This window comes from Chroicocephalus ridibundus, chromosome 1 (genome assembly GCF_963924245.1).
Source record: "Chroicocephalus ridibundus chromosome 1, bChrRid1.1, whole genome shotgun sequence".
NCBI classification, from domain to species: Eukaryota; Metazoa; Chordata; class Aves; order Charadriiformes; family Laridae; genus Chroicocephalus; species Chroicocephalus ridibundus.
In genome coordinates, this window is record NC_086284.1 from 130,715,402 (window position 1) to 130,729,826 (window position 14,425).

The 14,425-nt window shown below is 41.0% G+C and overlaps 1 protein-coding gene across 2 annotated transcripts in view; it reads right to left on the reverse strand.

Annotated features, from left to right (window-relative positions):
- GSK3B (glycogen synthase kinase 3 beta) overlaps positions 1-14,425 on the reverse strand; it is a 153,474-nt gene that overhangs the window by 16,843 nt on the left and 122,206 nt on the right. For both annotated transcript variants that reach the window (XM_063351972.1, XM_063351982.1), the window contains exon 8: positions 10,365-10,460. In XM_063351972.1, coding sequence (XP_063208042.1) covers positions 10,365-10,460 — 96 coding nt within the window. The remainder of the gene's footprint in view (positions 1-10,364; positions 10,461-14,425) is intronic.

A 14,425-nucleotide genomic window follows, 5' to 3' on the forward strand; every position in this document is an offset into this window, starting at 1 on the left:
GGGTATGGACTGAATTTCTCTCTATTGCGGGTTTATTCCCCCTCATACCCGTCGCACCCATTACTTAAGAAATTTTTTTCCCCCCTCAATTTGTCCCCTCCCGCCTCCCTTTTGAGTAACGCCCTAAGAAATAAAAGTGAAAACCCCTGCGGTCTTTTAGCTCTTCCCATTCAACACAGTTCCACCGGGAAAGCTGCCCAATTCGCCCACCGAGAACTACACGAGCGGCTGCCGCCAGCGGCAATGGGAACGCCAGCACTTCCATGCCACGGGGCGCCAACGCCAAGGCCATGCTGGCCCCGGCGCTCCGTGGTGGGAAGGGGCGGGAGGGAGGACAGACAGACAGCAGGATTCGTGAGCCGTGAAGCCCCTCGCACGTACGGCTCAGCAGGAGATTAAGGTCTCTGTAGTTCTCAGTGAGGGAATTGATCTAGTAAATAATCCGCGGATTCTTTTTAGTCTGCGGACTAAAATTTAGTGCACGGACTAAAATCCGGCCCATCGGAGCAAAGTCTGTCTTGGTCTAATATACATCTGGGTGAAAGCAAAAGAAAAAAAAAATTGAAAAAGAAAGAAAAAAGGAGAAAGGAAAAAAAAAAAAGAAGGAAAAAAGCTAAGTGCACAAAGTAAAGTGTTTGGGCGGACTAACATTTAGTATGCAGACTAAATATGGCCGGGCAAAAGGCACAGCAAGTCCACAAACGAAAACAAAAATAAAACACTGACAGGAACTTTTAAAGCAATCAAATACTACCCCACCGGCGCAGCAATTCATTTTTCTAAAATGAAACAAGACCTTGTGTAAGGCTATTTGTCCACAGGAGGGACCGAAGGCTCAAGTTTTCATTTTAAAAAATGAACCTGTTTTGGAGATAAACAAATGCAAAAAAAAAGGCTTTACATACAATATTCTTCAAGGAAAATTTGCACTTGCATAACTCAAAACCTCTTGTTTCTGCAAAGCAAATGAATTTTGGGCTGAGACCCAGGTCGCTGGTTTTTTTTGTTTGTTTGGGTTTTTTATTTTTCGGATGAGTTACAAGTCTCTGAATGATCATGTCAAATGGAAATGCTGACTCATCCAAAACCACAGCTTTTGGTGCTTTTGGTTTTTTTCCCCCTACCCCTCAGGTCCCAATAAATCTATACCTCGCCAAAAAGCTGAGGGACCAGTGCAAGTTCTTTCTTTGTTCAGGCATGTTGGTGATGCTCAAATGCTGACAGACCGTAACAACTAGACAGCAAGGCTAGACACACTCCCCTCTCCTTTTTAAGTTACACTGCTATAGATGTTTTTTTTTTGTTGTTGTTGTTTGTTTGGTTTTTTTTAAATGTTACTCCCCCTTCATTTTTCAGAACTACCACCATCTTCAACGTTTCAAAAATGATTGCTAGGCCTAACTGCCCCTGGTGCACTATGCAGTTCTCGTCCCCAAGTGACTTCAATTTAGATGAAGTCTTTGTGCGCTAGCAGAACGGTCACATTTTATCTTACTAATTTGAAATAGTTCCTACCAGTGTAGTGGAGTTCACACCCCTTCCGATTTATTTTTTTTTTTTTGCGCGCATGGAGAGACAAAAGAAAAAGGATGGAAAGCACAGGATTCTGCCATTTCACTTCACTCACATCAGCATTCAGCTCTCATATAAAACCACATGGGGCAAGAGCTAAGTATTGTTTTAACAGAATGGTTGCTCTGACTTTCAGTTCATTGACATTCTTCAAACAGACTTTCCATGCACAACACGGAGCTCCGTCGTCTTGGTCTAATTAAGCCCCAAAGCCAAAGCTTCACAATGTTACATCAAGGTGCTCTTCTAGCCAGTGTGTATTAAAAGACATGACTTCATGCCATCAACCACTGTGCGTTTTGCATGCAGATTGTGAATACTGCTTGCATGCTGCGCTCCCTGAGAGAGCAGAGGCTTATGAAAATGACATCTGTTGCTAACGCATCAAGTTTGTGACACCACGGTTAAAAATTTCCTCACCAGCTTCAGAGACTCATACGTTTTGCCAAGAACCACCCACACCACCAATTCAGGCTGACAGTCTGTGCACATCTCCTTTCAGTTTGTAAGCACATTTTTGATGGCACACGAACTTTAGGTAAGAGAGAAAGCTCCTCCCTTCAACCAAAAGCTTGTACTGTTTACAAGCAAAGTCATCAAATGTAGGACATGACCCTCAAATCAACTTTTAAAAAAATGCAATAGCACAATACAATTACCACGACTTTACAACATAAAGCAGTATTTTGGTCAGGCGAGTTTAATATAATAATAAGCCTTATGATAAACATGACACATTCATAAACACAAAAGGAGAGGGAAGAGACACATGCAAGACAGCAATGTATGTACTGAGCTCCACCTGACACAAGAAAAACCAAAGCTGTGGCTGAAGCTCTGCCATCAGAATGGGATTTCTGAAACAGCCATTTGGCTATTTTGAAGCACACAGAACTCATGCGATACAAATGAAGGTTAACAAAAGTCCACCAAAGAGGCATTGGTGTTGGGAGTTATTTTAAAATATATATAAGCCCCCCAACTTTCTTCTCTGATTAAATCCCCCTACGTTTTTATTAAAAAGCGGTTCAGAAATAGTAAAACAACTTATTACTCAAGAATATCTGTCAGATGGCACTTGTTCAGATAGAGTAAAATGAAATAAAGACAGAAGGGTTAAGTGGCTTACAAATGAGCCAACACAGAACTGGGAACAGGACCAGGAACCTGTCTCCAAAGCTACTTCTTGTTGAGACCACACACTTGTTACTGGGTTCCTTCCATTGAGGACCCAGCAGAGACAGAACGAGCTTGCGTTTATTACCCAGTGCATGTGCTCTGCTTCTATCAAGCTCTAAAGGAAAGCAACAAAGCTAAGTAGAACAAAACAGTTCTCCTTCTTCTTAGGGAGAACTCCCAAAAATATACCTCTGGAAGGGCTCTCAGCATTGATGGGACAGCTGCTATGAAGAGCCTGGACAGATGTGTTGCAATAGGACAGCTAAACAGATGATACATTGTAGAAGACACGTTAAACTTAGCATTTGATTTCCGTAGTTTGCACTGATGCAAATCGTGTCTTAATGTTACATTAGTGCTCACTCATTTATTGTTAAGCAGTACCTTCTTTACTGCATACCAATTGGGCAGAGGCAGGCTAATTTAACACACAACAAACCTGGCTTCTTTTCTCCTGCTTTAGATGGAGATAAGAGATTTACGCTGTCAAAAACCATTGCTCCTACGAAAGGAGCTGGGAAACATGAACTTGCCAGAAAAACCTGGTTTTATTCTTTTATGTTAGTCTCCAGCAGAGCTGTTTTCACTCTTTGCTTGGAAAGTCATTACACCCCAAGTGAAAAACAGAACTGTACTCTTCAGAAAGAGGTCAGGGCACGGTTTCACAACAGGCACAAATCACTTCCAGTTCACACTGGAAAAGACAGTTCTGCCCTTCTCCGGACCACGCAGGTCTGCCCTGTTCCCTCGTCCCAAGGCTTGCAGTCAGGACTGAATGGTCAGCCAGTTAAGAAAGGGGACCCAAATTCCCAATGCTTGTGTTATTCGAGAAGTTTTTGCTACTATATGAACAATAATGCACAAGAGGGGCATCAGGAATATGCAGGTGGGAGGTGGAGGGCAGACCCTGCTCCATGATGAACTCATACCAGTTATGAAACTGCGCCCAAAGAAACGTTTAATCTCCACCGTACCTTTGTAGCTCTACAGAAGTTCAGACTGCAATCTCAGAAAGAAGAGTTTGCATTTTCAGCTTTAACTCAAATGCAAGTCCACTTACAAGATTTCTGACAAAAGAATTTTTGCTTTCTTTTGTCATCATTTATAATTAGAAGTGACAGAACGAGCTGTCTATTTATCCATTTTACTGTTTGGTTTTCTTCCTCGAATCTACAATATGAGCAGTCACTTTGGAAGCATTACAAGCAAAACAATCTGCTTAAAAAACAGACAAGAACCAGGAGAACAGGAGTAGGACAGGATGAAGACATGAAACTGATTCTGGGGAGTGGAAAAACATGCTCATGAGAGAGACCAGACTCTTTGTGTCCCAGTCCCAGCGTGTGGTGAAGATGGCAGGACTGCCTGCTATAAGCACAGAAAAATTTAACGTTTGAGTTAAAGCGATTAGTATGGTAAAATGTATACAAAGAATACACACACAGAGAGGATACTCAGATTTAAGTATTTGCCAAGTATTCTATAATATTGGCAGAAATTATTTCATAATATAGGCAGAAATATGGACCCTAAAGTCAATATCCAAAGCTACTCTATAATACAACCAACCATGGTTCTGCACAACTTCACCTCAGCCGGAAGTGGCCAATTGCTTTGGAAAAGTGCCAAAAGGGATAAGCTAGAGCCTGAAGTTTCATCTTAGACACTGTTTTCCTCTGCTATAATAATTTGGCTTGAAGACACAGACAGAACAGTGCTCTGAACAGCATAAACACCAACAAAAAAGAACTGCTTACAAAGTTGGAAGGGACCATGCCCTAATCTGCTGCAACTTTATTGTGACAGCAAAGTGCTATAGAGAGAAGTCCTCATGTATTCATCCACAAGAGTGCACTGCAGAAGGGCAGAGATGCTCAAAAGCAACCCACACATGATAGTTCTCCCTCTCTCTCTCTCTCTTCCACTGTTAAACAAATGACTCCTGTCTTTTTCCATCTCAGCACTGACTTGGAAATTATGATTCAGACGCCAGCTAGCTATAGATTTGGGGATGGTGAATGAAGCCATTCTTTTGAGTACACTCAAACTTATCTCACCAACCACATATTTTAAAAGTGCTTGCATGTGTGAACAATCTTGCAAGTATCTTCAGAACAGCAGAAACAAAGGCCACTAAACTACAACACACTGAAGAGATGCACTCTCCATTTTAAAGAGCTGCCTGCAGTGGAAACTGCTTCCATATCTATACAACAGAGACAAGGCAGAGGTTATGATTTGACTAAAGAAAACAGCCTTTGCCAATATAACCTGCTGTGCTGTTCTGCCATCACGAACCATGGGCATGCTTGCAGCTCAGTAGATAAATGAGCACATTATAATGCCATTACTGACAAACAAGTGGAAGTATCCTTGGGTGGGGAAAAAAATCTAAACAAGTCATCTTCCCCCATGCAGAAGAGGCCTAAACTACATAATTTTATAGTATTTACTACAGTCTTACTCAAATAAGATCCTTTACTAGCTGGATTCAAGGGGAAAGGCAGGCTGTCACTGATGGACATTTTTCATATTTCTGGAAATAATCACAGCACAGTCTTTGTTTTTCATAACCCAAAGGATCTGAGATCTGAAGGTAGCATCTGAGTAATGCTAGGATAAAGGCCAGCTGTAATGTGGCCATGGTAAGCAACGCCTATCTAACACAAGCTTATGAAGCATCCATTTAGACCTTTCATCAGCCACCCCACTGCCCCAGCCCCCTCCAAAAGGGCTGAAAGCTTCAGAGAAAGCTAATGACCAAAGCTGAACTTCAACAGCCCTGTGATCAACAATTTTGCACTTGATCTCGGATTTTCTTTTTGTCTTTCCAGTCACATGCTTATGAAGTATAGACGAAGCTTAGTCAGAAGAAGAGAAACAAGTATAAAGATTAGTAGCAGGAAACAGACTGCACTTCCAAGACAAAGGTTCAAGGACTTGAGGTAGCTGAAAGGCAGAAGGAAAGTTCTGACCTAATAAAAACAACAGCAGCAAAGCCTCCAGAAAGGGCAGTAACTTTCATTCAGTCACCTGATACAGCTGGGAAAAAAAAGACAAGTTTTCTGACCCAAGATAAACCTGAAGACATGACTGTGTGTCTAAAAGCCTGTCCATTTTTTTCCGACTGTATCAGTTAGTCAAAGGATATTCCTACCCCTGCAAAACCTTGCTTCCTTTGTAACTTAATGGTGCTTACTCACAGACCGAGGCAGTAGAATTCACCTCCATGAATACAAACTGTTCTATATTAAGTGAAAAAAAAAAAAAAAAAAAAGAAGGGACATCTGCATGAAAAAAAACATCTACATTACCAAATTAAACACTCCTGTATTCTGAAAAGGACCATCCCCAAAAGAATCAAAATGTCCCAGATTCCCCCTTGAGGGAGGAGGAGACAGAAGGGAAGAAGAGAGAAGTCCTGTTTTGGAAGAAAGGTTTTAAAGATTCCTGGAAAGTTCAGGTTCTCTCTCTCTCTCTTTACTATCCAGGGACACACTGAACTACCATCATCATCTGCACCATGCATGTAACTGGTAGAAAAATACAGAACTATACTGGGGAGGGAGGGGGCCTCTGTATGTTTTATACAGAGAGATTCCGGCTCTTAAGTTACAAAAGTACTTCAATCTCAAATTGTCAACAGACTGAAAAACTGGTCTGAAAACACAGTTTGCACTGTAAACTCACATTATTGCTGCAGCACAGAGAAATATTTTCAGAGCGTTAGCTTGAATTCTCTTCTAATCTAAGAAGAATTTGAGATTATCTTTCTTCATACTACTCCATCATATTGAATATCAATACTGTAATTGAATAATACCACTCCATTTCTACTGAAAAATGTAAGATACAGCTATGATGGTAGACTTCAAATTTCCGTAAAACTTGTGCTCAAAATGCCAATTTAAGCCTGAAACTGAATGAATCTGAGAAACAACATTCCTTCATTGACTCATCCTTATTCAGTCTCAAACAATTTCTCTGGTTCTTTAAAAAAACCCAGAACTTCTTTCAATTCTACTAAAGCACCAGACACCATTCTTCTTCACCCAGCAGGCAACAGCGAACGTAGCAGATTACGCCAACATAGCAATACTGAGCAAGAAAATAACATAACTATGCCTGCCAGAAATACCTAGAGAGCAGACCAGAGCACCAGGTACATCCAACAGAAGTCCGTACCACAGAATTTCAGATGCAACCTATAGGTACTACAGCTTCCAAAGAAAATTCTTAATTGCCACCTACACACACTTTTGCAGACCAAAAAAGTTCCCTGAAAACAAAAGCAAACCATAGACCTTACTTTTGTATAGATTATTGGCCTGGATACAGCCAATTCCAGATCGCACAGAAGAGGTTAAACATCTAGACAGCAGCTAAACATGCACCGTCACTGGGCATCTCGACTGCATGAAACTACCTCCAAGTAGGACCTACAAAACCCTCAACTTTGAGAAATACCTGTGCTGTATTAAATACCACAAAGCAACAAGGAAAATGCCCTTGTGCCAAAGAGCTTCTAGTAGAGAGTGACTATATTCTCAGTAATTCTCTCAAACATGCTGAAAACTAGCTGCCTGGAAGTTCTTCCACACAAAAACCCCTTCACTTCTGTCTGTTGAGACCTTTGGTCATAACCAGTTGTTGTGGTTTGGGCTGGGCTGGCCACTAAACAAATGACAGATGCTCTCTTTACCCCTCTCTCTCTACCTTCCCAGAAGAGCAGGAAGAGAAAACAAGGGAGAGCCTTATGGGTTGAAAAGGTAACTAGAACTACTTTAATGAAATATTAATAATAAAAAGAAAAGATAATAATATCAGAAAAAGAAAATAATGAAATATACACAATATATACAAAACCAGTATTGAGCTCCCAGGATGATGATCACATCTCTGGCAGGCACTGGGAAAGTCCCAGACTGGACTCAGCGACAGACAGGAGCTGAATTCTGGATCTGGAGTCAGGAACACATGGATTGGGATCAAAGGCAGACGAACAGAGTCCTCCTCAGACACTGGCCATTAAAGAAGGAGGCTGACCCCTTCAGTCCCTCAGCTTTTATATTGAGCATGAGAGCATGATGCAGATGGGACGGAGTACCCTGTTGGTCTGTTTTGGGCCACCTGTCCTGTCCCCTCCTCCCCGCAAGTGCAACCCCACTGTGCTCTTCTGCTTCTCACCCTCCAACATGGACAAAGTTAGCTGACCTTGGTTGTTACAGCAGTTAAGTATAAGCAGGAGCTCCTCTGCATACCATTCCTTGAAATTAACTATAAACATCAGGCTGGAAGCAGACACTGTCTGAAGAATATGCCGTTAATTTCAGAAAGTGCAGTTAGTTAGAAGAGACTTAGCTGAAAAGTACAATTACTGAAAAGAAAATTTGTTCTGTTTTACCTCAAACCAGGACACTAGTCCACAAAAATAACTGCATAACTACTGTAACCTTCAGTAATTCTTTTGCTTAGATGACAAAGGTTTGTGCTTTTGAGGCTGAAACTTTTAAAGTTCAAGTCCTGCGGGCAACTACCTGTAGCACTCTAGTTACACACATACTTATAACAAAAAAAGCCATTTGCACTTTCACCTCTTCAGTCATTGCTTTTCTGCTAATTAGACAACCAGAGTTCAAAAGTGCTTTTTCTCCCACGTTTTTCAATTCTAAGCAGCTCCAAGAGGATGCACATGCCCACTGCCATGCCATCAGTTGTTACACCAATACAGCTGTGTAAGGAAGCCAAATTCTCTGTATTATCACCACTTAAAACTTTCACGGCTCAACATGCTCAAAATGTTGAAAGGAAAGTATCTTTAGAAGTAATCCATTAAGAGGATGAGCATCATTATGAACACCACGCTGGATAATGCATTCTGTTAATTTAGCATTTGTATGGTAAGAAAAATACAGATCTCATAAATAAAGGATCGTGTACCCTAATTGTAATAAACGGGTTCAAATGCTATTCTACACCCAGCTGATGTCAGGAAGAGTTGTGTGCAGAATGACTGGACAGTAAGAAGATATGTTGCAAGCACAGCTCTCCAAAACTAATTGTACCCTAATGGAAAATGCAGATTTGATCTTCTGGCAAGATGCTCTCAATTCTTTATAACTGACTTGGTTTCACTTGTGATCTTTTAGAATGACCAAAAGAACATTCACATAAATAGAAGGAAGTCTCAGATTTTTTTCTTAGAAGTTTTTTTCCATTTGCCAGAAGATCTCTGTTGTGGCCCAATAGACCATCAAGTGCATACAGGTGACTCTTGAAACTGGTCAGACAGGAGATGAGTTGCGTAGGTAGCTTAGATGCTTAACTCCATGTCCTCCAGTGCATCTCTGCACTCCTACTCCATTGCATACTAATTTAACCCCCTGTAACACAAACACCTTCACTGCAGGAATTCAGATATAACCCTAATATTCAGTATAGAAGGCTTTTGGACTTATTCTTGTGACTTTTACCATGACGCAATTCAAAACTGAAGAGACCAACTCCCAGGGACTTCATTTGCCCCCTGTTAACATAAAGTATTAAAAAGCCTCGCCGGATTTACTGACACCTCATGCTATTCTACATCACTTAACCAACACACAGAAAGAAACCATGATACAGCAATGCAATCCAGGGATTAGTGGGTAAAAGGAAAATTCAAGTGGTGCATAACTCATTAGAAAAATCTATCACAAAAATAGTGACTCACAGTACCTCGCCTGACGTGTACATATCAGGTACATCGCCTGCTATCAATTAGCTCAAATTAGTTTGTCCAGAGTTTCTACCACTATAGAGTATTTGGTCCAAAGGAGTCTGACGTGGACATGTGTTCAGCTAGGAATGAAACCCTTTCATGCATACACAGTATTTTCTTATCAGAAGGAAAACTGAACCATTACGATATGGTGAGAATATATTGCAGCTGTATCAGACATTTCTGAAGCAGCAAAAAGAAAACGTTAACTACCCAGGCTTCAATTGCTCAAGACTCTATATTTAACTTATTCTACACCCAAGAGGCTAATTAAATGATTGGTAGCCTGTCCCAAGTCAAATATTCATCATTCCTTGACATGTGGAAGACAGCTTAATTGTGTGGCAATATATTTGTTTCAATGCTAGCAGTTTCCTCTTTGATCACAGAGGTTATAATATTGCCTGCATATACTGCAATAGTGTCTCCTTGTGAAAGCTAGATAACAAGAAGTCTAAAGAAGTAACTCCAAGAAAAAACAGCCCCCTCAACAGCACACCTATAGGAATACAAATACATGTATCACTGGAACACTTTCTCATTTGTAGGTGACTTCTGTCCATGACAATTTATAGTACGGCAAGAATTACATATATTGCAATTTGCTATAAACACACACACCATTGTTATAAAAATCCCCACACCTGTAGGCAATCTCAAAAAACCCCAGACCAATAGATATTATGGTGCAATGCTTCAATACGTTCTTATCTACATCAAAAATTACCAGGTCCCCAGCTTAGATAAAAGCACCCACTTTAGACTGAAAGCCACCAAGCCACTGAACAAACTGAACTCCTTGAATTTTTACTTTCAGCCCAATGTCTCTATTATTCAGTTCATATAGACTCACCTTAGTCCATGGATGTGCCTTAATCTGAGGGAATTTGAATTCAGTATAGTTTGGATTCATTTCTCTAATTTGCTCCCTTGTAGGCGTCCCCAGAACCTAGAAAGGAGAGAAGGGGAGGGGGGGAAAGGCAAATTGTTTAAATATGCTTCATATTGATATGGTAATGAAGAGTGCGGTATAACTTACCACATATTGAGACAACTGAAGTCAATCTGTTTAACTAGTAAGTTAATATAGTGTTGAGAACAAAACAACACAATTTTTGCAGAACGATTTCAGTCGGACAGGACTTCCCTCTCCTGGGAGCTTCTGATCCAACCTCCCTACTCAAGCAGGGTCAGCTGGAGCAGATTGCTCAAGACCACGTCCAGCTAGGTTTTTAGCATCTCCACAGAAGGAGACTTCACAACCTCTCTGGGCAACCTGCTCCAGTCTTTGACCACCCTCACAGTAAAAAAAAAGTGTTTTCTTGCATTCAAATGAAGTTTCATGTATTTTACTGTCTGCCACTGCCTCTCGTCCAGTCAGTGGGCACCACTGAGAAGAGCCTGGCTGCTGCTTCTTCATTCCCTCCTAAAAGGTATCTATACATATTGATGAGACTCCCCCGAACCTTCTCTGCTTTAGGCTAAACAGGTCCAGCTCTTGCAACCCCTCCTCATATGACAGATGCTCCAGTCCCTTAATCATCTTTGTGGCCCTTGTTTCAACTTCAGTAGCCTCTTGCTGGCAATTCAGTTCATGCTCCAAGCCTACCTAATGTCAAAATTCTCTTCTACAGTTTTTTCATAAAATTCAAGCATCTTTCTCAAACATAGTGATATTTCGATGGGGAAGAGAGTTCACTCTAATTAGACTGTTATAAAACAGTACTGATGAACACATTCGGGAATTGTAGCTCACTACATATGGCTGATTAAGGATCAGACCAGTAGCACAGACTGCATTTTACAATTCATGAACAGCAGCTCTCTGACAAGCTTAAAAGATCAGCCAGTTACTGCTGAGGGGAGCCAGACAGGCTTCCCTAACCAGCCCCCCCACCCCAAACCATGTGGGTTTTAGTGGTGGTTCCCCATCCCAATATTTCCACATAGAAGATAAACTTGGTTTCAACCTAACCTGGAAGCATCTAAAATGCATACCGCCCCTGGTTTACTTTTATGAATTTATATTTCTCATTCCCAGAATCTGGACAATGTTATTTATACATGCAAATTAGTAGCTGTATGAGAAATAACACACTATCGCACATCTCTTTGTAGGGGTGGATAGATTTTGAAAGGATTCCGGAAATCTCTTCAGGGAGTAAGCCAGACAATACGGCATTAGTGCTCTCTGTTCAGTAAGCACTAAGTGTTAGAGAGCCATTGCCTTCTACCTATATATAAAAACTGCAAGGCAGGTTCAAAGAACCCCGCTGTTTTCTGTTTGCACCCAGTTGCTGGGTATCTTTTTGTTCCACAGAGAGAAGTGGACAGGGCAGAAGGCAGAGAAGTCACTCCTCTATGCTGAGCTCAGGTTCATCTTCCTATAGGAGCCCTGTAGCCACGCAACTCTCGCCCCGTGACAAATCTCTTGCCATGCAGATTAGCACTATGTTATCACCTCAGCTCATGAGACTGCACTGTCACCATCCGGAAACAAATGATCTAAAACATGACGTTAGCACTCTACCTTACTACTTGATAAAGAAATATCTAGTTACATATTCTGGTATCCGTGAACATTTAGAAGAGTGAAAATTACACAAATGGGCTCTAAAGAGTCAGGTAAAGGGGTAGAAGATCAAGTGTCACTGTTCAATGATTTGTGCAGCGGAGCAACTATCATCAGGTATTATGAAAGGAGCTTGGTATCTCTTTATTATTTAAAATATGAGCTGTATGACACAAACTAAAATAGCTACCCACAATGCAATCTTAAATAAACTGCAGCGGAAATAAACCCCACAACTTGTTCAGACAGTTGCTTCTTGGGCAACAAATTGAAGTGACAAGTTGTACAAAATTAATGATCATGTAACTCCTACCTTCCCATTGCTAAACAGCATTCAAATCCCATCTACTCCAAAAGCCAAGGGTTAACATCAGAGCTGAAAGAAGATTTTTCTGTGTGTGTCTGAAAACACTGGTTTTGCTCAGGTGTAGAAAAGAGGGTGTTTGCAGGACTCTAGATTTTGCTCAACTTTCAAAGGCAAAAGAGTTGACAGAAAAACGCATCCTCTCCCTGCTGGTTTTCTGTCTGGCTCCCCCAGTGCACTGGGCCCCCAGCTGCCAGCCTGCCAGGATGGTGCCGCTCTCAAAGCTTTGATGACTGTGACTCTCAATGCTCTCCAGTTCTAAAAGATGAGGGGATTTCACACCTGCAAATATTATTTTCATCTCAATTCGGGATAAAAGCCATTTTCAAAACCTTGGAAGTCGTCTTTTTTTTTTTTTTTGATTAGTTAAATTAACTTCCTGAAAAATTATGGGTAACTTGTATTGCTCTCCCACCATCTCTAAAGGCTAAGTTTTCAGGCCTTCCTAGTATAAACAGGACTTTTTAAGAAGCATGTTCACCTTCTTTACCCTCCTCCTCAAAAAATTCCTTTAATAGTCTTCCTAAGAAAAGACAAAGAGTAGATTTTCTTCTAATATATAGCCAAAATTTAGCAAACTGGCTCAGGTGACAAGGTTGCTCAGAACAGGAGCCTACACAGCACACGTATCTTTTATTTAAAGACTGCCTAAAGCATCAGTGAGAATTCAGATTAGACAGGCAAGGGCAATTTCACGGAAGGATCCACAATGTCTATTCATACACTTCACTAAAAACACAGCTGTAACTCCAAATGATGGGAGGGAGCAACTCCTAAGTTCAAGCACAGGCATCTAAGCAAGTTTAAGGTCTCATGAACGCTTAGGAAAAAAAGGCACTGAAGAGGGATCGTGCTAGCTGAAAGAAGGGATCGCCTGACCTTTCAGTTACATAGCAGCCTTTGACACACAAAATAACTGCACAAAAGGAAAAGTGACTTCTATTAGCCACTCAGTGCATTTACTTTGTTCTCTCTGGATTGTAAAACCAGACTGTGCTTTCAATTTGTACTGAAGGCAGATTAAAGAAAAAAAAAAAAAAAACCCTCCAAAAAACCTAAAACCCCAAAGAAAAAAACCCGAAGAGGTAAAGTAGATAGGAAGAACCGAAGTTTTAAAGACTGTGTCAAATTCAAATCACAATCCAGAAGAAAAGTGTGAGATGAATAAAGTGATAAACTATAAAATCGTACCAGTACTTGACGTAACTGCAGAGGTCCTGCAGTGGATATCTCCCCACCCGCCAACACACCAACACTGTTTGCTACATGATTTTGAAGTTGTACCTCACTGATTCACACCGAGTTTTCAGTACATTAGGAACACATTCAGGTAACCTTGGTGAGTAACAGCAATCATTTAAGCTATTGCAAAAATTGGGCAAACTACTACTTTTTTTAAAACTCATGTATGTGACTACTCTTTCTGTTTGAAATGCAGAGAAGCATAAATTACTTTGCACGTTTTTGGCAGAATTACTCCATGAAACAGCTGCTCTTGCTATACCAACTCTGAAAATACTATGGAGCAGATGTTCCCTGGAGAGAGGTTTCACAGAACGGTTGAGGTAGGAAGGGACCTGTGCACGTCGTCTGGTCCAACCCCTCTCCACAAGCAGCACCAGCGAGAGCTGGTTGCCCAAGACCATGTCCAGACAACTTCTGAGTATCTCCAAGAACAGAGACTCTGCAACCTCTCTGGGCACCATTTTGCAGTGTTTGACCACCCTCACAGTAAAAACCATTTACTTGTGTTCAGATTGAATTTCACGTGTTTGAATTTGTGCCCATCGCCTCTTGTCCTGTTACTGGATGCCAAAGAAAAGTGCCTCACTCCCTCTTCTTTGCATGTTCTATTCAGACATTTTTGTCTGAATGTTCTATTTTTGTACACTGATAAGATCCCCCCAATCTTGCAAGATCAGAGAGCTTTTAAGAAATACAGGGTGCAATACTGAATTATTCACTTCCATGCAGATTA